Below are 18,820 nucleotides of genomic sequence, written 5' to 3'. Positions count from 1 at the left end.
GGGGCCGAGAGAGAGCAGGAAGGGGTGAGGAGCAAACACAGCAGCACTGTGCAGGCCCATGGTGTCGACACCATCCTCTCTGATCCCTTCCCTGCGCTCTCACTGTGGCATCCTCGCCGCCATAAACCACTGCACTCACAAGAGAAAAGCCTCCCCTCCCACTGACTGGAAGGGTTATAAGCCTTCCCTGCTCTCAATGCTTTCCCTGTGCTCAGGCCTCAGTGCTCTGCCCAGCCTGGCAGCAGGAGTGGTCACACAGAGCACACCCAGCAGCAGAACCCACCCTCCAGCTCCACATCCCTCTGGGAGCAGCACAGCTCCACGCCAGCACAGAATGAAATGAAGGCTGATCAATCCTGTCCCTCACGTTGACAGAAAGATAATTTGCTGCCCTTATCTCTCTGCGCTGTCTTAGAGCAGGCGTGGGTTTGTTTACCCTCCAACCAAATGGGTGTAAATTGACATTTGTGGACTGGCACTTCACCTTGCCGCAGCTCGGGTATGCAGGAGGCATAAGGTGTTAAACAGAACTAAAAATGCCTATTTGCCTACTTCCCACAGATAAACAGCAAGACAAGTGGAGAGCCAGTACAGAGGGCTCTGCAGCTGTAATCTCCACCACCTCACAGAAGCGCTAGTGAAGTCACCTCTTGTTTCCTTGCACTTCACATCTCATCCCTCCTCAGGCATCTCTGCAGCTGCTGCAATAGCCTACATGGCACTAGTGCTGTAAAGAGAATCCCAGCTCCTTGCACTAAAGCAGAGGCGCTTTGCCTTGCCTCAAGGCAGGCACAACTCCCCCAGGATCCCTACAAAGATGCACCACCCTACACAGTGCTCAGCACACCTCTCCCTCCTGCTACACAAACACACTGTTGCACGTGCAGCAGGTTCTCTCTGCTCATTAAGGTACCTGGAAGCGTGGTCAGGAGAGGTGATATGACCCAAAGATGGATGCTGTAGCAGTACGCAGCAGGCTGTGTGCTGACGGGGCTTTATTTGGATGTCTGTTAACAAGTGAACGTGGTGGGATGATGCAGGGATCAGGCACAGACAGTTTGAGAGAGGTTCGGGTGGGTTTAGGTGTTTGTTTGCCCAAGGGTTTGGATTCAAGTCCTCTTCTTTTTCCAGGAGCTCACCCACCATGTAACGTCGAGATGAAAAGCACATTATCCTGGTCCTGGAGTTTATAATCCAGCTCACCCTGCAGGCCAAGAAAAAAAATGAGAAATGGTTTAAATGTCACTTCCAAATAGTAGCTGCAAAGAGAAAACAGCTCATAAAAAGATGGTGAGTGTTAAGGGAGAGCTGAGAGGGATGGAGCAATGTTTCCATCTTAAAGGAAGCAAAGGTGAGAGAGATCAGAGGAGGAACTGACATTCATTATCCCAGGAACACGCCGCTTTCTGGACCACAGAAACAGGTGGTTGCCTGAGGCAGGAAAATAGTTAGGGGCTGTTTGTTGTCTGAGACAGCGGGCTGAAAGGGAGAAGTGTTAACCAGCTCCTTTTTGGGGAGGGATGTCTCCAGGGCTGCCTTCACCTGCTGAGAACTGACTCACAGTCTGGAGACTGCTGGGGGCTGCAAAACCGCCTGGTGCTCTCTGGGCTGCAACCCCACATATGGGCCAGAGACCACGGAGCAGCTCTCTTCAGACCTGTGCTGGCCGATGAGACTCAGCAGGCTGGATTGAGGCTGCAGGCTTCCCAACAGCCACAGTGGTACAACACAGAGTAAGATCCCTGTTTGCCCCCATTCCCTCTCAAATATGAGATGCTTCGCTTGGGGCAAGAATCAGAAATAGCCTCTCTGAGAGCAACCACGTAACAGACAGCAATGTTTTCAATGAAGAAAGTCAAAGAGAGGGAGTACAGACCATTAGTTCCCAGTCCGCGTCGTTGATGAGCACCAAAATTCCCGGCCTCCTGCAGAACACAGAAATAATTAGGATACAGGGCTGCTAAAAGCTTCACAAATAGTTAAGAATGAGGGATGCTAAAGCATAGATCACACACTGACTGCCTGTAAAGCCAAAGAGAAAAAGGAATCCTAGCATGGGGGTAGAAACAGGTACAGTCTGTGCCCTTTCTAGATCAAATAAAGGGGAGGCAGGAGTAATCCCAGTGCTCATTTGAATCAAAATGCACCATTCCTGAGGATGCTCCAGGATGACTCCATTTCCGAGTGAGGTAGAAAAGCCAGGTAATTAAACCCACGCAAAGAGCAGAGCGCAGAGAGCTCAATGCAAAAGCAGGGAAAGCTATTCTGGTGTCACTATCCAAGGCAAGTAAACACCTGAGATCCACTCAGAGCCCCTGATTACAGTCAAAGGGATTCCCCCTCTTTGATCTTCAGTGTCCTGCAATTGTCTCTCCTGTTACCAGGGGACCTGGCACACGCTTCAGCTCACAAAGATCCATGACGAATGTTAAGCACCCCCAGCGCCACCCGGCCGTCAGGGCTGGCTCTTGCATGGCTCACTCTGCTCCATTTCTCTGGACTTCTTTTCTTCCCCCCCTCCACGAGGCTGGCCCCATTTTGACAATAAAAATACATTTCCCAGCAGAAATATTTGTTGGCGCTTCTCCGAGTGACTGCTTCGGTCCCAGCAATGTCAGCAGGGAACGGACAGACCTGCTAACATGCCTGGAATTGAGGATACAAGAGCTATGCTGCTCCAGGTGACAACACAGAGGAATTATAGGTGGTCCTGCTTTATGTTTAAGGCTTAAGGATTCGGGGGTGAGGGCTGTAAAGGAAAGACATGCTCTGCAGGGAGCAGTGGGACGTACAGTTTGGAGCTGCTTCCAAACCAAGGGGATTCCCTCCCAGTATCACATTCGCATGCCCCATGTTTTCATGGATGTTTTAACTTCATGAAACCAACAGGAAAAACGTATTCCAAATGGTAGGCATCAACAGGGAGACAGACACGAGGAGGAGTCACACAGCTGTACTTACACAGATTCCCCTTGCATAAATAATTCCGGCTTCTCTTTCAGCAGATTCTGTTTGATCCACTTTAGCAGGTTTCTGATATCCCCTGAAAGGGAAAAGGACAGTGATTTACAGCTGGCTCCCAGGCAGTGCCGCAACAAAGTGAACGTTTATCCACAAAAGAGAAGGGGGGGGGGAACACACAGGAGCTGCACACCTCCAACCACAGGAGGAGGTAACAGAGCTGCCCCTTACCAGCACGTAGCACACAACCCTCACCCAGGCAGCTCATGTGTGCCCAACAAATTGATACTTAACCATGTGTGGGTTTAATGAGATTATAAAACTCCAAAGAAATACACCTAAGCAGCTAAAAGCTCAGGGCAGACACTACAGGTACCAGCACCAGCAGAACGTGAGTCTGGGGCGTGAGCACACATCCAGCCCTGTGTTACACACACACTGACCATGACTACTGTGGTTTGGAGACCTGTCCTGCTGCCCAGCACTGCCCTGCTGTCACACCGTGCTCCCTGTGCCATCCCTTGCCCTCCCCAGCAGCTCCTTCCCCTCTTATGGCTTCCTTATTAAAGCTCAGCCTTTATCTTTCCATTTCAGTAGGTGACAGGGAGGATTTGTCTTCATGTAAGAGGAGGAGGAGACACTGCTGGCGGGTTTTTATAGTATCAATTTTACTTTGTGAGGCAAAAACAATTTCTTTAGCGATAGCATCAGTTAATTTCCTATTGGAGAGGTAAGAAGTGATGGTGGGGGGGCACAATCCGTTACAGGGTTTACAGAAGCTGACAAATTGCAACGTGGAGTTCTCTCCTGCATTCTCCTCTGTATTCCACCATTCCATAAACCACTCCATCATTCTGAATCCACAACCAGTTATTCTCCTGGGATCTCCTTTAAGCAGCCCTTGGAAAGCCCCAGAAGAGCTCTGTTTGTTTTAGAGGTGTGAGGAAGCCCTCTGAAGGCACAATGCCCCAGTGAGGGCTGCAGCTGCTGTGGGCAGCATGGGTCCCCACATCTCCCTGCTGTGTGTCCCCCACCTTCAGCAAAAACAAACACTCGTAGCAGCTCGACTCAGTCTGTGACATGCAATGGGATCTGATGGCACTGTGGGTACTTTGCAGAGCTGGGGTTCTTCCAAATAACGTTACCCCTGCAGCAGATGGAGACCTTTATTCCCAGAGAAAAAGGGAGATGGATCCTCCATGTCCCGCTCCATCCCCCCATCTCGGGTCCCCACTTCATACACTGGTCCCAGTGAGGGGCTGAGGGGAGCAATGGGGATTGCTGTTGTGCACAACTGCAGCAGAAAGAGTTGTGTGGGACTGGATTGCCCCGTAATGATACGCAGCTAGGAGCACAAAATAGACCATTTTCTGCTGCTTTGATATCTCCAGACACTGGAGACAGGAGCGCACTCAAAGACACACTGTGCCAGTCAGAATGAGAGCTAACCGTGTCTCTCGTGCCCTGAAAAATGCTGCTGCAACACCAAGCCCTCAGGATCCCACACCCAGCCGGTCCTGCTCTCCATCACTGAGCTTTGAAAGCTGGAGCAGAAGGAAGATGGAGAGGAGCCTTCAGGAGGAGGGGGGGGGGGGGGGGCACAAAGGGAACACCGGTCCCTCCATCGCACTGCCTGCAAGCTGATTCATATTTATGCACTTGCAGCAGGTCACACAACAATGAGCTGTGCCATGCACCATTCTCTCCTTGCATGGAATAAGCAGCCCTTTCCTCTGGGACCTTTTGGGAGAGATCGTTTAAACAGAAGCACGCTGCACCAGCTGGATAAAAGGCAGCCACCTCGGAGCAGCCTGGGCGGAGGGGCTGATTTATGGGGGGCTGCACTGGAAGGCTCCCTCACCCCTTCTCCTTCCATAATAAACGTTATTTTCAGCCCCACCTGAGCCTATGTTCATTTACTCCTCCCCAGCAGTCACGTACATGCAGACTGGAGGGAAAAACACACACCCTGGCCATGCATGGAGCTTCCCTGCTCCAGGCAGCAATGGAAATTAAGGCCCCTTCTCTACAGCCAACCTTAAGACATAATACTTTCAGCTGCTTTCTCAGCACTGATTTCAGCCCCCCCCCCCCTCCACCTTCACGTCTTTATATTCTGTGCACTGATATTACTTGAACAAATCAATTATCGAGGATGAAAAATGACCACAGCCACACCAGAACCATCTCCCACAAGTCAGATATTGAAAAGGAACAAAATTGCTTCCATTGCAAGTGGGCCAGGGAGGAGCCATCTCACAGCTCAATGCCTTGAATAGAAGTCTTGATCAGCAGCACAGGATCCTACACGGTATCATGATGGAAATAATAAGAGGTAAATTACAGCACAACTGCTTCTCTCTTTCATGTGACGTATGCAGCGTTCCTAAGACATTTTCTTTCCATACTGGTCCAGCCCTGGCTCCCAGCTTGTTGGGCTGAGGATCTGCTATGCAAACAGCACGTCCTGCACAAAGGATGTAGAAGGAGTTAAAAAAGAAATTACCCTGACCTGGGTAAGCAGCACATCAGTCAACATTTATACTCCTGCTGGGGCTGCAAGTGCCCCCTCCACAGCACAGAGGCACTGGCTATTTGCAGAAGCACAGCTGCACTGTGTGTGCTGCCACGTGGCTGCAGATGCAACCACATTTGAGGCTGAGAGAGGCTCAGGTGAGAGCTGTGAGGACACAGCATTCTGCTCCTGACCCACCAGTTCAAGCCCAGCTCATCATGGCAATGATGGATACCTTGTTATTACCGCTGCATTGTCAATGAAATCCTTTTGGCTGCCTGCTCTGTTCCATTCACACCAAAACCACACTCAAGTTACCATGAACTGTCCTTGCCATTGGCAGAGTGGGAGGTTGAAATACTCCCAAACTGCAAAGGAGGGACTGAAGCACACGGTGGGAAATCCCTCCCTCATTTGTATCCTGAGACAGCTCCGCACTGTGCTCGCACTACATCAAACCTCTCCAAATTCTCAGGGAAAATCATCTAAAGTTAATTTAAAAAAAAAGGAGAAAGAAAGAAAAACTGACAAACATTTGAGAAAATTGCTCAGTTCAAGTGCACGGATGGGAGCTCAAAGCCACAACACGTGCATAAAACAAATCACCCAGCGAAACACACAGCTCAGGAAAATCAAGAGTGTGTGTGCAGTGACACAAAGTCATTGGCTCCTCACACAGGGTGCAGGGACTGCAGTGAGCCTGCAGGCACGGACCCATCACGGCGGCTCACCAGCAGCCCAGCTGCATTACAAACACTGCTGGTTGTGGTAGAGAAGCTCACAGCCTGCCCCGTCCTCCTGCATGTCCCTCTGAGGCCCCTCTGCGTTATCCCAGCTGTTCACTGACAACGAATGTGCTGAGCTTCTTCTGCAAGAGGAACGCGTTTGGGACTCCATTTTAGTGCTGCGTGAAACAAGAGCACAGCTTTACTTGCACCCTCAAAAACAGGGCTGAAATCCACAGATCTCCCAGGGCTCTATAAAACCTCCTTGGCCTGATGGGTGAGATCTCAGCAGAGAGAGCACCCACCGTGTGCAGAGAAAACAGGTGACTGGAATAAGGAACGCTGAGCTGGTGTTATGCTATGGGAACCTCACTCTGAACACACGAATACACAGAAACACAGAAGGATTCTGCACAGCTGGTATTAGTTGACACAAACAGATTCACTCACACACACACACAGTGCTCAGACACTTCCATGTCCCCCTGCTTTATAACCCACATCCAAACCAGCACACAGCAGCACCTGAAGGGCATCCAGAGGGTGTGACCGTCCCTGTGTCTGGCCCTGCTAACAGAGCTGGGAGCTTATTTCAGAGACAGAGGAACCACTAATGGGTGAACCATGGAAAATTCCCTTCTGGTCTGTAATAAAGAAGATATATGCGGCACTGGTCACTAAGGGGTCAGTGCTGCAGGAGCACGGCGCTTTCCTGGGCTGCCTCATGGACACCTCCCCATGGGGTACCGTTTCTTTGACCCAGAATAAGATCATTTATCATACTGACCATGGCTGAGCTCCAATTTGCTGAGGTCACTAACTCGGGATGAGCGCCGCTCCACCCACATTCTCCGCCACTGGCCTGTAACCATGACAAAGCCCCTTCCCTGCCGCTCCTCTGCCATTATTCCCCCTGCCTGCACAGAAATGGATGGAAAGACAAGCTGCATTCCCCTTCCCCTGCCCAAGCAGTTTGCTTCCTCAACAGCCACCCTGCTCCCCACTCACACCCTTCAGGTGAATGCCTTCCATGTGCTTTTGAATCTTACAGCACTTTAAGGGAGATGCTACAAAACCTCACCTGAGGGATCCTCCAGCCTCCCATCTGAAATGCAAATCGCCCACTGAAGCAGATGATGGCGTGCCATAAGCTGCAGAAGACCTGGAACAGCTTAAGAGAAATGGAGTCACAGCAAAAGGGCTGCTCACTGTGCAGAGCAAGGAGAGCAACATCCATTTTCTCTGATAAGCTCAGATCCTGCCATGTAGTGATTTAAGTACTATGGAAAAAATGAGGGGGTAACTACAGCCAGACACAGGAGAATCCCAATTGTTCCTCTCATCTGTCCTCATCTGCTACCAGAAACATCAAGCTCTTGCTTCTCTAATTGTGCTGCAATGTCCTTTTCTCACTTCTCAGATAGGAGAGAAACCCCCAGCAGAGGTCTTCTCCACCCTGGAGTGTCCAGACAACAGGCAGGGATCACAGGGCTCTTCCTCTGCCCTGTTGCTAGCACAGGACTCGGATCTCACCATCCTTGTGCAGCTCTCAGCACTCTGGTTGTATCACAACTCCCACAAGCTGCAGAGCTGCTTGGGATCTTCTGCTCCCAGCGGGCTGCTGGGAAGAGAACACAAATTCATGGGATCCCCAGCCCAGCATTCTTCCCCATCCATCAGCTCCCAGCACCAGAAAGCAGCTCCGAGCTGATCCTCAGGGTAAACCTAATCCCTCCACATTTCCAAAGTCAGAGTATCTAATCCCGTAACACCCCATGCTATTGTCATTTCAGACTCCCAAATAAATGCCAGCGCACCAAACTGTCTCTTTTCATTAGGATCACAGATCACAAGTGCTGGTCCACAGTCTTGCCTCTCGTGCAGAATTGTCAAAGGAAGGAAGCAGGAAAGCCTGAGACTGCTGCATGGGCAGCAAAGAGCGAGATTAGGAAACACAGGCATTAAAAACAGCAGGTTAACAGCTCCTGTGATTTCATCCCTCTACCAGTGCAGAATTATTGGTCACAAAAGGCCACCTCGAGCTTTGCCCACTCTGATTTTGAGACACTTGAGCAGTGCAGTCCTGCTACCAAACCCCATGGAGACTGTGCCACGGTCCAACAGCTCCTGCAGTCAGAAACCTTCCTGCTGCACCAAACTGCCATTGCTTCACCCCTATCGATCCGTGCTGGTTGATACTGCATCACCCTGGCGATAATCTGTCCATCCCTATAATAAAGGACATACCCCACCTCATCGCTTTTCTGTTCATTTATCCTGCTTAACCTTGAATGTTGCTGGTTAATATTTTTTTTTTAGAGTTGCCCTGGAAGACAATTCAGAGGATGCATTGCTAACTGCAGGCACAACGCTCAGCCGGAACCCATCAAACTGAAATCTCTCCTCCCTCACATTTTCCTGCCTTGTGGGTTTTGAGTACGTGCAAAGAAGGAAAACCCTCTCAGTACCACCCGAGGCTACAGGAGCTCATGTGAGACCCCAGGAGGAGGCCCTGCAGGAGCTGCAGAGGGATTCCCCACAGCCTGGCAGAGGGAATCCCCAGGGCTGGGCTCTCCTGGCACTGCCAGCTGGAGAGGAAGGCTCCTGGAAGCAGCTCCTTATTCCCTTCCAGCCTTGCTGGTGGTTACTGGACACTACGTTGGATGAGTCAGTGTCACAGCTCAGTGACCGCCGTGATTTTATTCCTCTGCATACAGAAATTAAGCAGAGTACCAGCTTTTGCCTCTCACTTTCAGGCTCAAAACCCGCTCGGCTATTATCACTTTCATACAGGGCAAGCACCATTAAACCGATTCCTGCCCACCCAGCCCAGCCACCCCCACAGATACTCCAAGCCTCACAGTCTTACTTGAAAGGGGAAAAGAAAGGGCCAGTGAGATGATCAGGGTGGAAGAGAGGGGGGGTAAGATTTACAAGTGAATGGAGGTAAGAATGGAGCAGTTTGTGGGATAAAGGGGCTGCAGAGGGAGCTTTACAGATGTGCAGAGGGACGGCGGCTCATTGTTTAATTAAGCAGAAAGTGGCTCTTTTGAAAAGCAATTTTGCACAGGAGCTCTGAGCTCAGCAAACAACTCCTGCGAGTGAGGGCAGGAGGAGAAAGGAACAGCTGGCCCAGAGCCGTGTGAACCGCATGCTAAGCGGTTTAAAGGGCCCGGATCCTCCTCCCAGCCCTGCTCCGCTGCCACCCTGTGAACAGTGCTGTCAGCACCGCAAATCCCACCGAGAGAAAAGAGGGAGCAGAGGAGGGGGGGGGCTGGCACAGAAAGGTTATCCTACTAGGTGCCTGCACTGCAATACAGCGGCTGGGAAGGAGGGTAGAAAAGCCAGGCTTTGTTATCACAGGGATTTGGTCACACACAAGAGCTGGTTTCTTGGTGCCTGGGAAGCTCCTTCCACAATGAGCCCTGGGATGAGCTGATCCTGCAGCGTGGCCTCCTGGGAGAGCAATGGAGCTGCTCCTGCATGGCTGCCATCACCCCCCTTCCCTGCCCCAGGGACAGCCACCTGAAGCCCCAGCAAGGAGCAGCAGGCAGAGATGCTTCATCTCACTGGGCTCCTGGCACTCTGTCTGCTGGAAAGAGCAGCCAGGCTCCAAGCTGAGTCAGTGCAGGCTGAGATCCCAGCCACCAGCTCACCTTCTCCCTGTCCCAGTGGATAATTACCTGTCTAAGAATGGCAAGCAAGGAGGGGAACAACCCCACACCTGGTGAGACCTGCAAGTAGTACAGCGAGGTTAGAAAGGAGCTGGCTGCAGGAGATCGATGGATTTCCATCACCCTGCATTACCAAAACCACTTTTACAGCGTATTTCGAACAAGACTTAAAACATTGGGAATGAAAACCGGAGCAATAAATGCATCCCAGAGTTAGTATAACCCTAACTAACTCTACACACTACCCAGTAACAGTGCCGGGCAATACAGACAACTGACACCAACCCCCCCCTCCTGATTTCACAACCTTTTGGCATAGCACCCACCAACTCTGAGCACACGCCGTATGTTTAAGCCTGTAACACAGGTCTGATCTCTCGGGATCCCTGGGCTCTTTCTGAGCAGATGAATGCTTCCAGCTTCCCAGCAGCACTCCACGCTGTGCAGAACAAGGCCCCTGGAAAGCAAAGCTCTTGAGGAGCAAATCATGCTATGGGGATTTTAACATAAGCAGCACTTGGCAGATTATTTTAATTTTCTCTCTAAAAAAAAAATAAAAAAAATAAAAAAAGATCTGATTAGCAACAAGCATTTTTTCCCCTGGGGTTTTGGTAAGGGGAAACCACAAACAATTACCAAAACACGCTGATTAAAAATCTATCCTTCCAGACTTGTACGTGCCAAAACACAGTGAACTCTGGATTAGCCCAGAAGAGGCAAGTGATCACAGCTGAACCAGGTACCACTACCCCCAAAACACGAGTCCTGGCACCAAAACCACAGGAGAACTCAGAACTGGGAGGCTGGGAACCTGCAGCACAACAGAGACATTGCAAACAATCCCAAGCCCCAGCACAGGGCACAGCAGAAAGCTTTTGTAAGCTCTGTTCATCAGCGTGACACTGCGGATCTAAACCTGAAATCACTACAAGGGTTAAGTGATGCCAGCTACTTCCTACCCTCCCAACAGCATCCACGCAGTTCGCATGGCCACAGACAAACCCACCACTGTGAGTCCCAGTGAGATGGAGGAAGGAGCTCCGACATCGCTCGCAGAGCAGTCATACAATGATCTATTTGATTACTGAAGCACTTGGTTAAATTACTGTGGCCTGTTTCAGGAGGGAGCTGCCAAATACATTTTCAGATTTTAATTTAGGGTTTCTCTCTTTTATGCTCCATTGTCTCTAATAGCCTCTTAGATGCTTGAAAATAAAGTTGATTTCCCTGCCAATTTAATACTCTCTCCATGTGACAAATACCGTTATTCCCCCAGCTGCTTTCTCCCCCACACACTGTTTTTATACAGAATAAGCCAACAGGGCACTAATGTCTTTAGATCCTTTAACAGCATTATCAATGAGATCATCAGAATAGCCAGCAACATGGGACAAGATTCCTGTTTAACTTGAGGTCCTCTCTGCAGCAGCTCCAAAAGATTACACAGCCCTGCATTAAGCGTGGCTGATGGAAATCTGTCCTCCCATACAGATAAAACACACCTTTTTCAGTTCCTGCTTGGCAGCAACTTCAACATGCAGGCCAAGGCAGCTCCGCTTTGGAAATAAAGAACTGCTGTTTTACTGACGTTGTAAGGATACAAAAAGCCCCTTGGATAATAAAAATAGGTCCTGCCACATGGCTAGACCCCTGGTGGCTTGCTCTTGTCCCACTTGCAGCTTTCTTCCTCCTGCCTTTCCTAATCCCTCCAGGAGCCCATCTTCAGGCATCAGAAAAGGACAAACAAAGAGTTAACTGGCTTTGAAACCCACCTATTTGCCAGGAGAAAGGAAACGACCACATCATCATTTGTTGAAGTAATTATTATTATCATTAATAGAATGCTGCCCGTGTCAACTACAGAGCATTTCCCTCCCCCCACATAAATACTGGCAGAAATTTCTTTATACAGTTTTCCACCTCTCCTCGTCTATGGGATATATATAAAGATGCCTAAACAAATTAAAACACGTCCCAGAGAGAGCTGCTCTGCATAAAAGGAGGGCAAAGGCAAAAATAACTCAGAAGGAAAGAAAGAGTGGGATAGAAAGGGCAAAATGGCCAAAAATAAGCCTGGCAGCTAATGAAATCAGTTCAAATGGGGCTTTGAGTGCAGGTCTTCAAGCAGTATTCATACTACAACCCTTTCCCCAGAGTAATAAGTGATGAACACAAAAGGAAAGGTAAGCAATAGGACACAGCATAGTGCTGAGCTGTTTCTCTAACCATTATAAATGTGGCTGCACAAGGGCAGCAGGGAACACACTATATATATCTTTATTTACACAGAGACAGTTGAATTAAACTTTCTTTCTGTGAATGAGGAAAACAAACGGTGCTAGGAACAGTACACAACTGCAAGAATTGACCAAATTCCCCATTCAATTCTGCTGATTTCTCACTTTTACAAGATAATTCTCATCCAGAGTATTATGATAGGTGTCTTCAGTGACCCCTTACTGTCAGGCTTTAAACCCACATTTGCATCCTCATGCTAAGTGTAAATACTGCAACAGCATAAGCTTCACAATTCAGTGTCTGCTCCTGAGCTGCTGCAATGCACAACCAGACTCACAACTGAAACCACCTTGCCATCTAATACACATGAAAACAGCAAACTACAAGCACTACCACATGGGCCCACCGTCCATTCTGCCTCCTGTTACAGGGACAGCAGCATCTGGAAAACAAGGCAGCGTGAAAAGCCAGAAGCTAAAACATCTTAGATGAATCTGGAATGAATCACTGAAGATCGTGAGTTTGAATCATGAGACCGAGCCAGATCTTCAGGGAAAGTTTAATCCCAAAGGATAAATCCAGCTCTTAGTGAAGACTGTAGAAGCTTTCCCAGCAGCTTCAAGTGGGAGTGGATTAGGCCACACACAACTATACCGCTGACAGCCATCGAGCTGGAAGAATTGCTTCCTTGGTATCAATTTCCCCCTTCCCCTGGCAGGAATAAACACCCCACGTAATAACCCCTTCTTCTTGAGTGTCTGATCACCATCTGAATACCTCTGACACAGTTGATGTCAGTGGGTATCCTAAAATTACACAACAGTGAAGAAAACAATACTCTAGCCCCCATGTTTATAAACCAACCAAGGGAGTGTTCTGGCAGCTCTCTACCACCTTCTGTTTAAGGAACTTAACAGTGCTGGAACTTAATGCTGAACTCTCTTGTGATACAAGAAATTGTCACTACTCCTTCAGTAGCAACAGGGGAAAGTTAAGCGACATGACTAAACTCACAGTACCAATCAGCATCAGATCACGTTCCTGGATTCACAGTCCCTGTCACTACCCACAAGATAGCACACTATCAGTGCTCCATTACATCTGAATTACACATATTTATGTCCAAGTACTTCCACGGATTTGCAATTACAGGAATAGCAAGAAAATGTCAGGCCTGAATGTTCACAGTACACAGACAGTGGTATTATGCATTCACGAGATATTAACAATTAACATTCCCTCATGCTTTATATCTATTCAGTTTACAATCCCACCCTCAAATGGCATAAAGCATTGCTATCTAGCTGAAAATATTCTAAGCAAACCTGCAGGAATTTATGTTGTGACTGCAGTAAGCACACACATAAGGAGAAATACTTAGAGGACATAGAAAATGTTCAGATCACTTCTGTTGGAGGACTAGACACCATCTACCAAGCCATCCAACCAACAGCATGGCTGAAAGTGCTCTCAAAACACATTGGTACTTGTAAACTAACAGAACTGTCATAAAACCAGCTTTGTTTTGCAAATGATTTTCAATTGTTGTCATTCTTTCAAGATTCAGATACTCACAAGGCTCTGGCTGAGAAGGCAAGGTCACCTGATGCTTTTTCACACCATCGAACAAGAGTTCTGCACCACCTCTGAAATAAAAAGAACGAATGACTGAGTTTCTGTTCTACTGTCAAAAGGAAGACAGCACAAAAAGGGAATTTTAAGTAAATGCCACGATACAGAAAACAAATCACAGAATCATAAATGACAGAAACTGATTTAGTATAGGATTCTCTTTGCCTTTTTTCCACTCACAAACCACAAGTCACCATCTCCTACTGTCATCACACACAAGAGATGCAGTCACAGGCCAGGACCCCATGGTGCACCAGCACAGCAGGACAGGATGGCTGCCACCCCACAGAGCTCAGAACGTTGTGCAGTGCCTAACAATGCCTTGCCCATCAACTATCAGCACTGCTCCAATTCAAACAGTACTAGAGATGCCACACGACACCACTCTTCTCTACCACCTTTCAGCCAGAAGCCTCACAGGGTTTCACAGAATGTGAAAAATAGTAATAATCTCATGGAATAAATATCTCCCTGGTTTCCATTTGTAAGCAGAGAGAGGAAGTGACTCATACGAGGTTACACAGCAAGTGAGACAGGGCCAGGAATCCTCCAGCCCCAGCAACCCCTGCCTGACACAGCCACAGCACAGAGCCCTCTCCTGAGGGCCTTAACTGGGAGAAACAAGCAGCAATGGTTACATGTGAATGTAGAAATCTTCCTCCACTGAACAACACAACCCCCTTATCTGACACATGGAGCTTACTGGCAGCCCTACAGAACAAAGCAAAGGTCTCTGCAGCCACAGCTTTTTAAGAGTGATGAACTGTGAACAAAACACTGTAAGATAAGGAGATGGGCAAGTATAGGAGCTGCCCTCACACCTGAAAAAGTGGGATTTAAATTCAGTGCAGACACCCATCTCATTCTACTCTTAAAAAAGATTTTGGATGTGCAATGTAATGAGCCTCAGCACGTTCCTCGTCAATGTCCACTCTGTGGGGAAAGAAAAAGGAACAACTCTGAATGCCCTGAGCTTTATAAATATAAATAGGTTTTGAGGCAGCAGGCCAAACTCGAGTCTTAGAAATTATAAACCATTATGTGAGCAGAAACATGAGGAAACTGGGGTGCTACTGTGCAAAATGTGACACAGAAACCAACAGCATCAGCTCTTGATTCCAGACTGAACAGGGTGGCCAAAGTATGGGCTGTTCAGAAATTACATCTCAAAGCTCATCTGCTACAGGAGAACGGTCAACCCGTTCAGAAAGAACATCACAAAACACTAATCTCACTGTGGCTTTTCTTTTCTCTTATGAGATTACACTCTGGAAACCTTTCAAGGTGCCTCACATCTTCTGAAAGCTGCCTCAATAAAGGGAAATACCTTGAACAAGTAACCCACACCTGAATATCAACAAAGCTACATCCCCGTGTTACAGAGTTCCTTTAAATCCAATATCTAAAAATGCCACGCTAGGTTTTCTTGGCTCTGCCATAGAGGAGCACAACAGAACCCTTGTTGTGCCCTCAGCAGCATCACTTATATGCAGAAACCCTCCTAAAGAGCACTCTGTTGGTGTTCTCCCACCAGCTCACAAAAAATAGTTATCTGAAATTTGAAGCAGCGATTATGAACATGAGCTGAGACTCGCGCAGAAGAACAAGTCACAGTAATGATATGAAAAACATTTTTTCATGTCACGAAAACAAGGTCACGCTTTGTTACAGCGGGAAAATGTAGATTGCAAGATAAGGTCCTTCTGTAATGCGCTCGCTGGAAGAGAACTCAGCTGCAATTCGTACATAGAGAGCTCATTTATGCATTTCCAAGGGAAGCAAAAACGCATCTCACTCTTCTGGGAAAATTAGGAGAGTTGCTGCAGCTGGAAGCGGGAAAGACTGAGGAAAGGATTCTTAAGGAGGGAGGCATTGAAAGGGTTACGACATGTCTGTGTTTGTGAGAGGGTGGGAAAAGCCCCATAAATAGCGGCCTTGTAGGTTTGCTAAAAGAAGGCTTTAACGAATAGCAAAGTATCCTCACAAACGCTCACACTGTGCCCCACTGCACTCCAAGCTCCGGGCACAGCGTTGGCATCACACAGACCATGAGAGGAGGAGGGTGCTGTGCTGAGCCTGGAGCCAAGGGCTGGGGCGGAGCACACAGCACAAACACACACACACAAAGAACAGCTGGAAAGCAAGCGGAAAGCTTTATTAATGTATTTAATAACCACCAACTGTATCGTCTAAGGGAGGAGGAAACAGCCCGGCCCTGTGTCTCACACCGCGGCCTGCTCCCTGCCGGCACGGCGAGCAGCGGCACCGGGCTGCCACGAGCCTGCAATGGGGCTCGGTCACAGCTCCCACAAGGCCTCAGGTTCAGCCGCAGCCTCACACCGCGGCCTGCTCTCGGTGCAGGAGCCCGGCCCGGCCCTGCCCTCCGCCCAGCCCTGTCCCGAGCTCCCGCCGCCGCCCTCGCTCACCCAAACTCCACCTGCAGCGACACGGGGGCCGCCATCTTGGCGGCGGCGGGAAGGGAAGGCGCGCCCAGGCCGCGCCGGAAGTACCGCAGAGAGCTTCCGGCCGCGCCGCGTTACCGTGACAACGGCTGGGCCGGGCCTGCGGCCTAGTGGCCATCAGCCTGCGAGACAGCCTGAACTACCGGGATCTCCAGTATAAGCTTTATAAAAACACCCAGAACGAAACCCAAAACACACATTGTGCATTAAATTCACGTCTTGCCATTCACAGAGTTGTTCTTTGAAAGTGCTTTAGCAACGAGCTGCATCAGCAGCTTCTCAATAGCAAAGTCAGCCTGGCCTTCACCTCCTGCCCTGCAGCTGATGGGTGTTGCTGTGGGGATGCAGACATGGCTGGTCAGGCTGACACTGCTCTGACACCACTCACACACTGCTGTGTATCAGCAAGAAGCTGCTCAGCGTCCCCTCATTGCACCGCAGCATTAATAGCACGGTGCACATCTGTCACTCGTTTGTTCCTTCCTCCCATCCCCAGAGGGATAAAGCAGCCTGTGCACAGGCAGACATAGTGGTGGTGACAGCTGGGCTGTGCTGCAGCACCGGCTCATCACAGAATCACAGAATGACCCGGGTTGGAAGGGACCTCAAGAATCATGTAGTTCCAACCCCCTGCCTGGCAGGGCCACCAAACATACACCTTTACTACATCAGGTTGCCCAGGGCCCCGTCCAACCTGGCCTTGAACACCTCCAAGGACGGGGCATCCACAACCTCCCTGGGCAGCCTGTTCCAGGGCCTAACCACTCTCCTAGTGAAGAACTTCCCCCTAACATCCAACCTAAATCTTCCCTCTTTTAACTTAAAACCATTTCCCCGTGTCCTGCTATTGTCAGCCCTTTCCAAGAGTTTACTCCCCTCCTGGGAGTAAGTTCCCTTCAGGTATTGAAAGGCTGCAATGAGGTCACCCCGCAACCTTCTCTTCTCCAGGCTGAACAAGCCCAACTCCCTCAGCCTGTCCTCATAGGGGAGGTGCTCCAGCCCCCTGATCATCTTCCTGTCCCTCCTCTGGACCCTTAACAAAATCTCCATGTCTTTTTTGTACTGAGGGCTCCACACCTGGACACAGTACTCCAGATGGGGCCTCACAAGAGCCGAGTAGAGAGGGACGATCACCTCCCTATCCCTGCTGACCACCCCTCTCCTGATGGAGCCCAGGATCCCATTTGCTTTCCAGGCTGCCAGAGCGCACTGCTGGCTCATGTTGAGTCTTTCAACATTGCTCCTTCCTCTGCAGCGTGGAGCACACGAAGCACTGGGTGGAATTGCAGCCCCTTCACCCTCCCTCCTCCAACCCTCCTCTCAGCGGAAGGTTCGGCTTTAAAATATACATGTGCACGCGCACACAGAAAGAAATGTCATATAGATGCATATACATTATGCATTATATGTAACGGGCGTAAATTGCCGCAGACAGATTGCTCTACGTTTATGCTAACAGGGGTCAAGGCACGCCTAACCCTGAGAGCAGAAGGTGGTGGTGTTTGGAGCTGCCTTTTGTTCTGGGAGATGAGCTGGGCCCCAGCAAAGACTCTGCAGTTCCCAGCACGACGGGTGCTGCTGCCATGGCTGGGGGTTACGCTATGGCAGAGGCCTGTGGTCTCCCTCCAATTCCAATTGGATTTTAGATATCTCTAAACTAAATCCCGAGGCCTCCAAGTATCTCAGAGATACGGCTCAGGATGTTGAACTGATTGTATGGGAAACAGGCAGAGGAAAGAGACGGCTTAGACAGAATTTGTATACCCTTCAGAAGTGACTGAAGCACTGTTTACAAAAGATCTGGTAATCTGGGCTCCAGATCAGTGTTTGTAGTTCGGGTTTTCTATGAGCTATTCTTCCTGCTTCCAGGAATAATTTGCGAGGGCAAATAATAGCAGAAGTGGCTCCTGGAAACCTTGATTCCTGAGCAATAAAACACAACAAAACATTACAGATTTAGTGTTAGTGCTTCCTCATAAAGGCAAAAGAAATTAAAAGAGGGAGAAAGAGATAGAGAGAGAGTGAAGAGTAATCATAAATAGCAATTTAGCTTGTTCAAGCATTGGAAGCTGGTTACTGTTAACAGTTACCCTGGAAGTACAGTCAGCAAGCACATGAGCTATTGGGGACATCTTTATGGACGATGTGTGCTTGGGAAGAGGAGCAATTCCCATCTCTGTGCCAGTGCTGAGATCAGAGCATCACAAATTTACTGGCATATGCTCAGGGAGGTGAGAAGAAAGCGTGTAATCTCCTTGAGAAAACGTAATGCTGATGTTGTTAGTTCTGAAGTGCTGTAAGCATTGATGGGATTTGATAATCGAGTACATAAAGAAGGAACAAATAAAGTCAAGGTCCCTGCCTTGCGTTCAGTTTGCTGTAACACACCGTCCTCTTGTTGGATGTGTCACAGACTTAAGTGAAACCTGTTTTTCACTCAGTATTTCACACCCGGTCACTGCGATGCTTCCCCAGCAGTGCAGGGCTCAGAGTTACCCCTTTAACTACACCCAACAAAAGGACAGGCTGGAAATTCAGCCTCACATTAAAGATGGTTTGATGTCTCTTGTCCCAGCCCTTGGTTTATTGGTTTGCTTGCTTGTTTTCTCCCTC

At 49.1% G+C, this 18,820-nt stretch overlaps 1 protein-coding gene across 8 annotated transcripts; it reads right to left on the bottom strand.

Moving 5' to 3' along the window:
* Window positions 1-978: 978 nt before the first annotated feature.
* On the bottom strand, window positions 979-16,926 carry URM1 (ubiquitin related modifier 1). Of its 8 annotated transcripts, none has more exons than XM_015879366.3 (6): window positions 16,183-16,926; window positions 13,689-13,759; window positions 7,283-7,372; window positions 2,962-3,043; window positions 1,877-1,925; window positions 979-1,204 (listed from the first exon to the last, which is right to left on the bottom strand). In XM_015879366.3, the coding sequence occupies exons 1-6, from the start codon at window positions 16,323-16,325 to the stop codon at window positions 1,136-1,138; spliced, it is 504 nt and encodes a 167-aa protein (XP_015734852.2). In that variant the 5' UTR covers window positions 16,326-16,926; the 3' UTR covers window positions 979-1,135. The 8 variants fall into 8 exon arrangements, with proteins under 8 accessions (XP_015734852.2, XP_015734854.2, XP_015734853.1 ...); XM_015879368.3 differs by having other exon boundaries at window positions 16,172-16,238; XM_015879367.3 differs by lacking the exon at window positions 7,283-7,372.
* Window positions 16,927-18,820: the final 1,894 nt, after the last annotated feature.

Source organism: Coturnix japonica, chromosome 21 (assembly GCF_054131305.1).
Source record: "Coturnix japonica strain WE chromosome 21, WE-NBRP24, whole genome shotgun sequence".
NCBI lineage: Eukaryota > Metazoa > Chordata > Aves > Galliformes > Phasianidae > Coturnix > Coturnix japonica.
This window is presented reverse-complemented; position numbering and strand designations above follow the sequence as displayed.